General features: G+C 54.6%; 1 protein-coding gene across 1 annotated transcript; it reads left to right on the forward strand.

Annotated features, from left to right (window-relative positions):
• Positions 1 to 751: 751 nt before the first annotated feature.
• Positions 752 to 1,596, forward strand: PPY (pancreatic polypeptide). The gene is made up of 3 exons (XM_059379651.1): positions 752 to 1,072; positions 1,295 to 1,366; positions 1,520 to 1,596. The coding sequence occupies exons 1-3, from the start codon at positions 810 to 812 to the stop codon at positions 1,542 to 1,544; spliced, it is 360 nt and encodes a 119-aa protein (XP_059235634.1). The 5' UTR covers positions 752 to 809; the 3' UTR covers positions 1,545 to 1,596.
• Positions 1,597 to 13,649: the final 12,053 nt, after the last annotated feature.

The raw sequence follows: 13,649 nt of genomic DNA on the forward strand, positions 1-13,649 counted from the left end.
TGAGGCTGCGGAGTGAGAGAGGCTGACAGGAGGCGGGGACTCTGGGGGGCTGAGGACTATAAAGGGGCACGGGGGAAGGCAGGGACACCCATCTGGCCCTCAGGACTCAAGGTAAATGGTCCTAGTCTGGAGGGCACTGGGAGGCCAGGCTCTGGGGAGTCCTTGGGACTAGGAGCCTGGGGTGGGGGAAGGAGCTTTGCAAAGCAGGGAGGTGGTATTGGGAGGTCTGGGGTCCTGCTTGGGTCCGGCTCTACGTCTGGACAGACGGATGACCCTGGCAGAGCAGTCTGTGGACTAGAAGACTGAAGACGTGTGTGGGGAAGTGCGTGGTGGCCGTTCACACAAATGTGACCGTGGCCTTGTGAGGGGCAGGGTCCGAGGGTGCGCCTGTGCCTATCGGCTGAGGGCAATGCAGGCAACAGTGTCTTCTCCAGGACCTGTCCCTGGATCCCGGCGGCAGTTGCAGGGGGGCAGACCCGCAGGTCCTGGTTTTCTGTCCTTTGATTCACAAGTTCATCCTGTGCACTCCCACCCCGTTGGTGAGCTGGAGCACGTCTTCACCCCACCCCGAATCCGAGTCCTCAGGGCCACCAGGCCCTGGACATCATGAGTCCTGGCTCTCCTGTCCCAGATCCCCACCTTCTCTGCTATGTTTCTGACTTTGCCGAAGGCCTGGGTGCAGACTCGGCTGCCGAGCGGCTCAGGCTCATGACCTGGGCTGTCCGCGCTCTCCAGGGCACGTCTGGGAGGTTTGGCACTGAGGATCAAGTAGCCCTTTGCTCAGCCCCTTCGTTCCCAGGCTTGGAGAAATGGGTGATGGGCGAAGGGGTTGGACAGATGGGCTCCGTTCTGCCTCTACCTTCCCTCTCCCCACTCCTCAGATGCCTGCTGCCCGCCGCTGCCTCTCCCTGCTGCTCCTGTCTGCCTGTGCGGCTCTGTTGCTGCGGCCGCGGCTTGGAGCCCGGGCAGCCCCGCTGGAGCCAGTGTACCCCGGGGACAATGCCACACCAGAGCAGATGGCCCAGTATGCAGCTGAGCTCCGCAGATACATCAACATGCTGACCAGGCCCAGGTGCGTGTGAGGGTGGGTGGGAGGGAGAGATCCCAGTCCCTGCAGCTGTGGGCCATGACCCCAGCCCCTTCCATGCTCCTGGGAAAGCAGAGCTCCTCTACTGACTAGGCCTGGAGCCCCAGGAGCCTTGGGGGAGAGGCAGGGGGTGTGCAAGGGTGGGTATGAGGCAGGTGAGCTGGCGTGTGGGCATGGGACTTGCCCCAGCTGCCTCTCCCCTCCCAGGTATGGGAAAAGAGACAGAGAAGAAACCCTGGACATCCTGGAGTGGGGCCCCCCCCATGCTGCTGGCCCCAGGTGGGTTTGCTCCCCTGCTCTGTGTGCCTAGATCCCTGGGGCTGAAATGGGTGTGTGGGGAGGGGAGAACAGAGGTCCCAGGGCTGCCCTGGGGTCTCCAGAGGGTGCGAGGACTGTCCCCTCCCGCTGCCATGTTCTGCCCTCTCCTCACAGGGACCTCAGCCCGATGGACTTGTGATGCCACCTCCTGCTTTCTTTGACTCCAAGAGCAATGCTGGCCCCTCTCCCCTCTTGGCAATGGCCAAAGCTTGCTCCCTGCCCCCACACAGACTAAATAAAGCAAATCAAAGTCAGAGCTTCTCTGCGTGTCTCTGTGGACCCCTGGTGGGGGCAGGCGTGGGCCACATGCTTTGGAGAGACAGAGAGATGGGGGAGAGGAGGGAGGCACAGGAGGGAAAGGAGGGTACTGTCAGGCATCCAGAAGGCCTTCGGGGTATGTAGGATCAGCAGGGCCATTCAGCTCAAGCTCTCGGGCTCCACAGAGGGGCAGGCCCAGAGGGAGGTAGGGGCTCCTCCACGGCCATTCAGCGGGTCAGTGAGGTTTGACTCTTCCTATTTCAGCACTTCTAGATCTTTCTGATCAACAGCTTGAGGACAGCCCTGCCCCAAAGGCACCCCCAGCAATGCTTTCCGACACCTAGGCACCAGGCCAAGTATGAATGTATACTGAAGTGTCCTTGGCATGGAGCCAGGGGCAACGGCGCAGCCCGGAGGAATGACTGGTGGCCCCAAATCACCAGCTGCCTTCCTCCGGGCAGATCAGAGATGGCTCATTGCGCATGTTCAGTAGAAGCGCGGCGAGCGCAGGGTAACTGTGACGGGGCTGGGCCTGGGGCCGGGGTCCTGTGCAGACTGTTGGGAAAAGGAGCCTACTGTGTGCCAGGAGCGGGCAACCCTCCCAACCACCCAGTGAGGGAGATTCTGTGTTCTTCCGTATGCAGAGGCCGAGGCTCGGGGAGGAGCCACAGCTTGTCCCAGGCCTGGCACAGGCAGCAAGCGAGTCTAGGCCCACAGCACCCGCTGTAGAATTGGAGGAACTCAGCTCTGAGCCCAGGGTCTGCCCCGCTCTGTCTGTGTGTCTGTCTGTGCACTACCACCTCTCCGAGACTCACATTCCTCATCTGTAAAGAGGGAAGGATGATAGGGTTGCAGTGAGCGAGACAAGAAATAACACGCATGAAACACTGAGCGTGTGGGGCGTCTGGTGGCCTGGTTGGTTAAGCCTCCGACTCCTGATTTTAGCTCAGGTGGTGATGGCAGGGTCCTGGGACCCAGCGCCATGTGGGGTGTCTGGCTCCACACTCAGGGCGAGAGTCTGGTTGACATTCTCTCTCTCTGCTCCTCCCCACCAATCACACACACTCTCTCTACAATAAACTTGTACAAATTTAAAAAACAAAAACAAAACAAAAACAAACAACCCGGTGTTCGCAGCTGGAGGAAGCAAAAGCTCTGAGAATCCCTTGAACAATTCTTCTTTCACAAGTGAACCCATGGATGTCCTATTATGATCTCTGTGTGGGCCGATATCCTCTAGCATCGATTTGCTGGAAATCCGAATTTCAGTCAAATCGATGCAATTACTTTTAAAAAGAAACAAGGAAAGAAACACTGAGCATGGTCCATTGACCCACGTGAAGGCCCAGGAAATGGGAATTTCTCAGGGGCAGACTGGACCCCCCCCCCCCCAACCAGCTGTCGCCATGACGCCTGCTAGAAAGAGCAGCCAAGGGGCTCCAGGATGGGGCTCTGGAAGGCAGACTTTCCAGGACTACAAGGAAGCATCTTTGAAGAACCAAGAACTTAGAGAGAACGGCTCCTGAGAGGTACTGGAGGCCTGGGGGGTAGGAGCTGCAGGCAGGGAGAGTGGAACCAGGCCCTAAAAGGCACAGGGCTAGAGAGGATGCAACCTTACCAGGCAAATGCACGGGCTCAGGGCAATTCTCAAACCCAAGGGAGTGGCTGGGCGGGGGGTCCTGTTTCAGCAGAACAAAGTTTGAGTTTGGATGATGGAGGTGGAAGTCCCAGAATTTTCTCTGGCCGCTAAGGGGATAGGCTCTGAGTAGGGAGAGAGGTAGACACTTCCCAGGGCAAGAGTTAGGGTCCTGCTCAGGACATACTCGTGTGTGAGAGGTGGCTCTCAAGAGGTGCCTGTCTCCCTGCCCCCCTGCCCACCTTCTGAGGGTCACCAGCCCCTCTGCCCCTCTGAGAGGGGCCCCCTCACACCCAGCTTCTCAGGGACAGGCCTCAGTGGGGCTCATTGCCAGATGGGCCGAGAGGGTCCTCGGGTCAAGGCAGGACTTCTTTACCCTGAGGGGCAGGCAGAGGCCCTCCTGCTCGTTCCTGGGGCCACACGGGACATCCGGGCTAGACTCAGAGCTGCTCTGCTCTGTGGAGACACTTGAGCCGGAGGGCATCCTGGCTGAAGCCCCTCCTTTGAGGTTGCTGGGACCTGCTCCTCTCCCCTCTGCTGGCCCCCTAGTTAGAGCCACCCCTCCCCAGGGGTGATCGTGGGGAAGTAGGGCGCAGGTGGATGGGCTGCAGGGAGGAAGTAGGACAGACCTGCAGGGGTTGTCTTCTCTCGCAGTAAGAACTCCAGGGCCCTCTCTCCCCTTGAAGGACGCTCCGCCTCCTGCCTAGGGCCCACGGAAGTCACCAAGCAGTAGAGCTGTTTCTCTTTATTGTTGGGCGGGGGAGGGGGGGGCGATGAAGGAGGTGGGTAGGTAGGAGTTAAGGCTCCTCTCAGAATACAAAGGGGGTCGCTGGGCCAGGAGACTTGAGTCAGGCATCTGAGGTCAGGGCCCTGCCTGGAGAAGGAAGTCCCTGGGAGCGCCCACCCTCCGGGGGGGGGGGGGCTTCCTCTAGTTCCTCTCGGTCCAGCTCAAAGTGCCCCCCCGTTCTGTGGCTCTGGATCAGTGACTGCCTGCCCAGGCTCTCCTACCTGGGGCCCTGGGAGGAGGGCGGCGGTTGTGGTTTCCCCGTGCTCTGTTGGGGGGGTTTCCCGGTGTTTGCTGGTGGGGTTTTTGTGGCGTTCGCGGCTTTCTTGGGGTTTTTAACATTTTTCGATTTCTTGGTGTCCTTAGACTTCAAGCTGGGGAACACGTCTTTGCACAGATCATGGGGCAGGGAGGGCGGTGGGTGGGGTGCCCGGTGATGTCCCCTTCCTCCCCCATCCCCCTGCGCGTTCTCCCTCTCTCCCTCCCTCCCTCTCGCTCCCCCCACCCGCCCACCTGCTGTTGAAGAGCTTCTCTAGGTACTTGTTGAAGTGGGCGAAGTTGGCCATCCAGTCGGCCGCGCGGGGCGCTGGGGTCTCCGGCTCTTGCAGCTCCTCCCCCAGGGCTCCCCGGGGCGGTGCCAGCAGCAGCACTAGGCACACCAGGGCCAGTGCGCACGCGCAGCGCAGAGCCGGCGCCTGGGGAGGGGGTGGGGAAGCAGACGGAGCCGCCGGGTGTCACGTGACGGCCCGCCGCGGACCGGGGGCTGAATGGACTCAGCGAAGCGTCTACCTGCGGGACGCACGCAGGTGCGCGAGGCCGGACGGGACATCCCGGTGCCCAGGCCGAAAGATGCGCCCCTGGCCGTGCGCCGTGACGCACCCACGCACGAAGCCCGGGGTATAGGCGTGGTGGGAATGGACCGGGAGACACACTCTCGGTTGGACCCACCCGGGCTGCGTGGAGCCACCGGTCAGCTTCCTCACCTCATCGACCTCTTCCGCTACTCCTTGCTCACCCCACTCCAGCCTCGCCCGCCTCCTCGCTGTTGCTCCTGCTGTTCTCTTGCCTGGAAGACTTCCTCCAGATATCCAGATATCCTCCAGGACCACCTTCCTCACCTCCTCCAGGCATCAGCTCAAACGCCACTTCCTAAATGGGTCCTACCCTGACCCCTACTTAGAATTGCAGCCCAGCCCTTGATCTGGTGCCTTCCCCTTATGTGTCACCTTCTAACTAATATATTCTATGCTTGTTAAAAATTGTCATCTCTCCCAAGAGGCACGTTCCTCTTCCCCCATTTGTGAGCACCATCACAGCTGGACTCTGCCTATTTTGCTCACTGATGTGCACAAACATCTGGAGCAGTGCCCGACACTTCGCAGGTGCTCCATTCCATTTTAAATGAAGGACTAACACAGCTGCATAGGGGCATGCCAGCCCAGGGATCCCCATATGCGCACCCAGCTGCGCACGGAGAATTTTATGTTGATTTTACGCAGGCGCATCCCGTGAGTCACATACTCTGATGCCTGTACATGTGATCCACACCCTCCAGAGCTCCTGGGACCCTCAACTCTTTCTTGACCAGGAAAGCCCCTCACCCCCACCACCCAAAGCAGGGACAGGAAACCCCCGCACTGTCCGCCATCAGATTGGCAGAGGGAGCGACCCTGGTCTCACTCATTCGTGCCCTTAATGCCCCGGGGAAGGGGACCTCGGTGGCAGCCTCCATTCCCAAGCTCCTGGAAAGCAGAACTAACAGGGGTCCCAAACTCAGCCATGAGACATTACCATGGTGCTGGGTGGGCGCAGAGCAGCACAGCAGAAGGGTATCCTACATGGACCGCAGAGGCCCTTTATAAACCTTCAGCTCCATGCCCCCTTTCCCACAAAGGGTCCACGCCCAGCTTGGCCACCTCCTGCCCCTGTGTCATCACCTGGGAGTTGGGAACAGGGAGAAAGTGGGGGTGGAAGCACACGGGCTGCCAGCTGTCCTGATCTGGGCACAGTTCGTGCTGGGGGCCCAGAGGTGTGGGTGGCAGAGGCAGGAAGCCCTGGGGAGTCAGGGTCACCTTTTGCCTCAAGTCTACAGATTCCCAGGGAGGAACAGTCTCTGGGGTTGAGAGGGGACTCTGGTTTGCCCAGGGACTGTTTTTGGGGTAGGGAGGGGGCTAGGCTGAGAGATGAGGTACCCCTTCCCTCCTAGCTGGGGGCTCAGCACCCCTACTCCTGGCTTCCAGGCCTGCTGACAGGGGCATGGGTGAGGCTAAGCTTTCTGCCTTAGGACTGCAGGCCCTACTGCTCATTCTGGAGATTTTTGCCACCTGCCTAGCTACTTTGGAGACCCTGATGGGAGACGTGCAGAGCTTTCTCAAGTGTGGTGGGTCTCATGTGCCTGAATGATGAACTCAGAGCTTGGGCTGCTTCAGGTTACAGCGCCTTGGCTCTGTGTGGCCGTTACGGCCCCACTCTACCTGCTGGACATTGCTGCTTCCCTGTGGCAGCGCTGTAAAATGTGGACTGATGCTTTTCACGCCAATGCCCACATCCCCAGAAGGGACACAGTAGGAAGAGCAGGGGCTTCTGGATAGGATTCCTGACTTTATCACTTCCTGGCTGTGTGACCTTGTGTGACCTTGATTAAGGGAACTTATCTTCCCTGAGCCTCCTCATCCGCATCTGTGAAATGGAGCTGATCCCATCTATAGCCTTAGGACTGTCCTGAGGATCCAGTGGGATGCTGTTGCTGAAGCCCTTGGACAGCTCCTGCCACAAGGTAATTGACATAGGTGAGCCCCTCCACTCAAGATGCACCCTTTCCCCCCATTCACACTTCTCCCTTAGGAGCTCATTGTTAATGTCACCGAAGTTTACGGGATGGCTCAGCAGCCCTGTAAGACAGTACTGCATTCCCAAGGAGCCAAGACTCTCAAGAAAGAGAAATGAGATTCCCACGCTAAAATTCCATCATAGAAGTTGGGAGGCGAGAACTAGGTGTCAGTTTACCCCAGATCCCAACAAACGGGCTATTTTTTATTTCACTTAGGCACAAGCCCAGCATTGATGACCCCATTTCTGAAAGAGCTCCAACGATGTGTCCTCTTGTAGTCTGTGAGGACCCAAGCTGCCCTTATAAACCCCGGGGCTTTCCCACAAGGCACTGAAGGCTCTCAGTCCCTCACCCTTCTGGATTCACGCACATGTTCCAAGAATGGTCAAGTTCTGAGAGATGTGCATCTACCCACCTTTCTGGCCTAGAAGAAGAGAAAAAACTTGATGGGTTGAGCAGGTTGGGGAAGGAGGCATGAAGCACTCAATATTATTATCACAATAAAATGACAATCACAAAGGACTATCACAATCATAATAGCCCCGTGGAGCATAGAGTTATATACCAATAACTGATAATCACTGCCATTGCTTAGTGCCAGGTGCTGGGAGAAGCACTCTCCCAGCATTGCACTGTCTCTAGTTTTTTTTTTTTTTTAATTTTATTTATTTATTTGAAAGAGAGAGATCACAAGTAGATGCAGAGGCAGGCAGAGAGGGAGGGGGAAGCAGGCTCCCCACTGAGCAGAGAGCCCATGCGGGACTCGATCTCAGGACCCCGAGATCATGACCCGAGCCGAAGGCAGTGGCTTAACCCACTGAGCCACCCAGGTGCCCCCACTGTCTCTAGTTTTAATGACACCTGCAGGCATTAGCTCTTTTGCATTTGAAGAAACAGGCTCAGAGAAGTTAGGAGACAATCCAAGGCCAGTGGGGCTGAGATTCAAGCTCAGGACTGACTCAAATCTGGAGAAGCAGTCCCATCTTCTTGGAAATATACCCCCTGTCAGTTACACACTTTTCTGTCTCTTGGGATTCAGGCCATCTGCAGTCCAGAGTCTCCCCTTGATCACCTCCCAGTTCCTTGGCCTGTCAGCTACTCCCCACTCGAGTGGGGTTGCTCGCGCATGCTCTAAGTCCCCTCCCCACTCCCTTTCTCCCTCCCTCTGCTTGGCTCTGTTTTCCCCAGGGGGCTTTTTTGAGTCAACTCTTCCCTGTTTTGCTCCAGGTCTGATGGTTAAGACCGAGGCATTGGCATCAGACGGACATGGCTTCCAAGCTGGACATAGCTGCTTGTTGGTTGCGTGTCTTGGACGGGTCGCTTTGCTTCTCTGAGCACAGTGTTCTCAGCTACGAGGGGAAACACTAGAGCTAGGTATGGGGCTATTGGGAGACAAAGCTGAGAGAAGGATCTTCAGGCTTCCGGCCCCACGTCTTCCTTGAATTTTGTGATTCACCCCAAGACCCTTCAGAGAAATTCTCTGTTTTACTTGATCTGACTTCAATTTGGGTTTTTACTTGCTACCAAGACAAACGAAGGCAAACTGAAAAACCTTTGACTAATAAGCCTTCCATGACTTCCTGGATTAAGTCCAAACTTCTTAGCGTGACATTTGAGGTCCTTCACAATTTGACCTCAGCCCACTTAAAAACCAAACAAACCTTCAGAAACAACTTTGGAGAAGTAGCATTTAAACACAATAAAACTCGCCCATTTGAAGTGCGCCAGTGGAGTTCTGACCTGTGTCACCGCCCCCACAGTCAAGACCCAGAACATTACCATCCCCTCAGTTAGTGCCCTCCCGCCCCTCTCCAGTTCACCTGGCCTCAGACAGCTGAGCAGATCTCTGTAGATCATATGTGCCTGTCTCAGACTTCATGCAAATGGTGTCAGTGTGTTCTTTCTGTCCGGCTTCTTTCACTCAGCATAAGGCTTTGGACATCCCTCCGTATTGTGAGGTGTATCCACCATGTGTTCCTTTTTATTGGTGCATTTGTAGTACTGTTCCTTGAGGAGAATGGACCACAGTCTGTATACCATGCCCCTGTTCTGGATGTTGGCATTGCCGCCCACTCTCTTCAGCCACGTCTCCTGCTCCTGGATCGGTTCCTCCCTCAACGTACCTGTCTGACCCTCTACCTGCTAGACTCCAGCGGCTTCCCAAACCATTCTTTCATACCCCCAGCCTTTGCCTGGGCTCTTCCTTCTCTCGGGGATGAGTGTCTTGTACTCCTCCACTTGGCAAGAACATAGGACTCGGTTCTGGCAATTTCTCTTCTGCGAAGCCTCCCAGGTCCCCTCCTTACGTTGCCTTGGGTTCCTTGGATCCTCTCTACAGTCAGTTGCCTGCCGGTCCTCACCTGCCTACGCACCAGGCCGATCATCTGATGACGACAACTTACCTATTCTCTTCCTTGACTGTGCGCTGCAATCATCTGGAGAACTTTCCAGCCACTGTTGTGTGGCTCTCCCCCCAAGAGCCTGCCAGTGCAGAGGCTTGGTGGCAGGCAGTGTGTCAGGTGCTGGAGTTCCAGAAGTCAATAAGATATAGTCACTATCAGGGGGTCTGGGTGGCTCAGTGGGTTAAAGCCTCAGTGGGTTAAAGCCTCAGGTCATGATCTTGGGGTCCTGGGATCGAGCCCTGCATCGGGCTCTCTGCTCAGCAGGGAGCCTGCTTCCTCCTTTCTCTCTGCCTGCCTCTCTGATACTTGTGATCTCTGTTTGTCAAATAAATAAAATCTTTTTAAAAAATCTTAAAAAAAAGATATAGTCACTATCTCCAGGGAACTTCACAGTAGTGGGAATAGGTATTTACTGAATGGACTAATTAATACTCCAAGAAATACCTACCAAGGATACCACTTCTTGGAAATCCCTGTTGGAAAGAAGGTTGTTTTTTTTTTTTTTTAAAGATTTTATTTTTTCATTTGACAGAGATCACAAGTAGACACAGAGGCAGACAGAGAGAGGGGGAAGCAGGCTCCCTGCTGAGCAGAGAGCCCGATGCGGGGCTCCATCCCAGGACCCTGAGACCATGACCTGAGCCAAAGCCAGAGGCTTAACCCACTGAGCCACCCAGGCACCCTGAAAAGAAGGTTTTTATCTCCTTCATGAGCAGAGTGGGAAGTTGTCTTCTTGGATACACATTTTGATGGATTTGGAAGGGAATTCAGGAAGCTAGTTCCAACTTCCAAACCACCCATTTTATAGATGAGAAGGTCAAGGCCAAGTAGCCAGGTTTTCTCCCCTGGAGGAGAAAGGTAGTCTCTGAAAGCCAGAAGACTTTACCATAAGGGCATCCAGGCCGGCTGCTCTTGAGAGCTGCTGAGCTGTTCTCAACCCTGGTGTCTGATGCCAAGTTAATAAAAGATTCAGGACACATTAGTAACAGTATTTTAATCAAGTCTAGATAAATTCAAGATTACATTAAGCCATGGTGGATAACAGCAAAGAATCTGCTACAAAGATGGCAAATTGTTTCTAGATGTTTATTTCTTTTAGTACTGATAATTTTATGCATTGTCTCAAATTAAGTCAAATTTAAATGTTATTTAAGTTCAGCAGTTTTTGTGAGTTCTCATATTTTTGTAGATTGGAGAATAATTATGGAAAATGAAGCAAGTTTCTTTACTAACAAAACCTGCTAAGCCAAGCTCTGCCATTTGCTTGTTGTGTGATCCTGGGCAAGTCATTGAACTCCTCTGTCCTTTCATTTTTGTTCTTCTTTGAAGAAATGAAAGCTAAAAATACTACCTATGGAGCAAGGCCACACAACCTGGGGACAAATCCCAGCTCCACCACCAACAGCGTCATGCCGGTGGGCAAACTGCTTAATCTCTCTGTACTCCAGTCTCCTCATCTGTAAAATGGGACTATAGTACTCCCTGCCTTGCCAGTTGTTATGAGGATCAGAGCAATGTATAAAGGGGAAGAGACTGGACCTGTGCATGGCAGAGCTCACACGTGGCAGCGCTGGTGTGGGTGACGGTTAGAGCGGAGTGGCAGCCCACATGGCAGGAGAAGATTTTGAATTATGAATAAGCTTTTTGAAAGTCAAAGAATGCAAATTAAGCAACGGGGTGAACTGACTGAGCAAATCCCCCAGACACAGTGGGAAGAAAAGATCTTCCCCATTTCTCCTACCTCCACACCGTCCTCCCTCTTCCCTGTGGGATGGGCAGGAGGTCCCCCTACTCTGCCCTGCGCTCGGGGTGGGCCCAGGGTGGTTAAACCTCAGTGCAGAGGGTGGGAGAAGATTCTGGTGGGGAGGCTTGGAGCTGAGCAGCTGGCACCAAGCAGGGCTGCAGTGGGGAGGGAGAGCTTTTGTTGTGTGCGGCAGGGCATGGGCAGAGAATGGCTCTGGGACTGGGACCTCCCGGCATTCCTGGGAAGGGGGCATGGTCCTGGGTAACCCAGCTCCCCTGCTGTGGCATGGGGAGCACTTTTATATGGGTATGCAGAGGCTGTGAGGCGGATATTACCCAGCTCCAGCCAAACGATTTGCCTGAAGTCACCCAGCAAGCTGTCTTAAAGCTCTCCATAGCCCCTTTCCCTGTCCCTTCTGTCTCTGCCTCAACCCACTCTACAAGAGCTCCCGTGGCCCAGGGCTCTGGGGGTGGGAAGCAGCACAGCGCTTGTGGGTGTGTGGGCGTACGTGCGTCCATTCTCGCACATGCAGCCCTCTTCCAGGTCACCAGTCCAAGTGGGGACACTCCCTTCTCCTTTCTTTCTGTCTCCAAACAACAACCCGAGTGCCTCACACGGTCCTCAGGGCACGTATTCCCACGGTCTAGAGCCTCCCTCCACTCTCTTCCCTTTGGTCCACAAGAGCACTCTGAGGCATCACTGGCTTGTGAGGGTCTCCAGCAATGGAGATTGGGTTATGGGGCGGGGGTGCTAGCAAGACTCCCTCCCACTCTTAGGTTCTGCTCTGTCTTTTACAAGCTCATCTCCACTCTGTTGATGGGCTACCTATTCCTGGCCCCTTTATATGGTGTCCAGAGCAGAGCCCTTGGCAACTTGGTGGGGGCAGTGGAGGAAGAAGAGGTAACAGTGGGTAGCACAGATAGGGCTGGGCAAGATGCCACTAATGGTTGTGTGGGCAGTGGGAAGAGGACGTACTATCCAACCTGATACCTGGGGAGCCAGCAGCCCTGGGGTGGACCTCTGTCTGCCCGAGGAAGACCTGAGGTCAGTGATGGGCACACCAGATATCCAGAGAGAGACTCAACACCCACTGCCCAGAAGGTACCTAGCTAGAGCCTGTTCAACCCAGCCCCAAAGGGAAGCCGCATTTATTATACACACCTTCTGTGTACCTTCTATTGTAGCAGTCACTCTACATGGGTCCTCTCCATTGGGGGTTATCCCAATTGTAGAGATGAGAAAATTGAGGCTCAGAGAGGTAATGCAAATGACCTAAGAGATTATCTTTATCTCTATCTATCTATATGCAGTGAGAGTTTCAAACCTTTTTTCCTATTGAGAGGTCCAGCCAAGAGAAAATGTTTCTAGAGCAAGACTGGAGAGTTGCATGGGTCACGGCAAACGAGAGCGTGTAGACTTGGGATAGCTGTGGCGGCCCCTGCTGGCCATTATCGTAGGTGCACCATCACTCTCAACAGCGCCAGATCTGCCAGAAATTCACAACAGCCGCTTTGAATTTTATTTCTCTTCGTGTCCTGACTCTCAAAGCCCTGAGATGAACATCCACCAAACCTTGATTTTAGGGGAAGCAGAGACGCTGACTGCACCCTTGTGATCTCTGGTGGCAGGGAGGACGACTGAGCTAATTACAGACCAGAGAGGGAAAGGGAAAGGATGCTATCCCTCTCGCTTCCCCCACTCTCCTGCACCCCCGCCCCCCGCCCCCCTGGGTTGCCACTAACTGCCATGGGATGCGTTTTGGGCCCTTCCAACCTGCTTCCCTTCTCAGCTACTCTGTTTCCCACCAGTAGCACTCTCATTCCTTGGGGCTCATTTACTGCTCTTCCAGTATGACAGTCAACTACACCACCAGAAAGTGCTTTTTGTTTTGACGGCGCCCCTGAGCCCGGACCTCCACCCTAGAGGGGAGCTCCAGGAGATCGGGAGCCACTGAGCCTGGCACCAAAGCTGGTATCTTGACTTAGTATTACTGAAGCTGTCACCTTGTCTGAAACAGGGAACATGGTACTCTGCACGAATGAATCCTTCTTTCACACCGGAGTCTCACTGGGCTGATGAGAGAATCAAACAATTTATCAGCTGGAAGGGTCCTGAAAAGATGTGAGGTGCTAGCATTCCGTAAGGCTCTTTTAGAGAGATACTTGATACTTGTTGACTGACAGTTACTGGGAGTGTGGGTGGGGAAGGCAGTTTGTAAGAATAAAATTGGATTACACCTCCTTAGTGGTCCAGAATCTGGGATTCCACCTTGTCTTGGGGATACTGGATGAAATTGAAGGTTTGATGTGGATTGCTGTGGCTTAAAGAGTTGCCTGATTGAGAAGAAGTAATTAGTATTTCAGAGGGATTCAAGATCCTCCCACTTCCCAATCAAACGTAATTAGCTGAGTGATTCTCTCTCTGCCCAGAGGTGGACAGGTGACACTGGAGAGTGGCCTTCATAATGGGAAGAGGGCTTGTTTCCTGAGGTGAATTAGGTGGATCTTCTGGTCTGAGGGCTGGGGAGAGGGTTGGAAACAGTGCGCTCCCGCAAACCTCGGGTTGGAAACAGAACCTGCAATTCCAATTT

Source organism: Mustela nigripes, chromosome 16, assembly GCF_022355385.1.
Source record: "Mustela nigripes isolate SB6536 chromosome 16, MUSNIG.SB6536, whole genome shotgun sequence".
Classification (NCBI taxonomy): Eukaryota; Metazoa; Chordata; class Mammalia; order Carnivora; family Mustelidae; genus Mustela; species Mustela nigripes.

Bases quoted from the DNA above. Each gene is read 5' to 3' on its own strand.
- PPY (XM_059379651.1), top strand. From the start codon at position 810: ATGGGTGATGGGCGAAGGGGTTGGACAGATGGGCTCCGTTCTGCCTCT. The intron at 1,073-1,294 runs GTGCGTGTGAGG...CTCCCCTCCCAG, and splicing joins AACATGCTGACCAGGCCCAG to GTATGGGAAAAGAGACAGAG. The intron at 1,367-1,519 runs GTGGGTTTGCTC...CTCTCCTCACAG, and splicing joins CCCCATGCTGCTGGCCCCAG to GGACCTCAGCCCGATGGACT.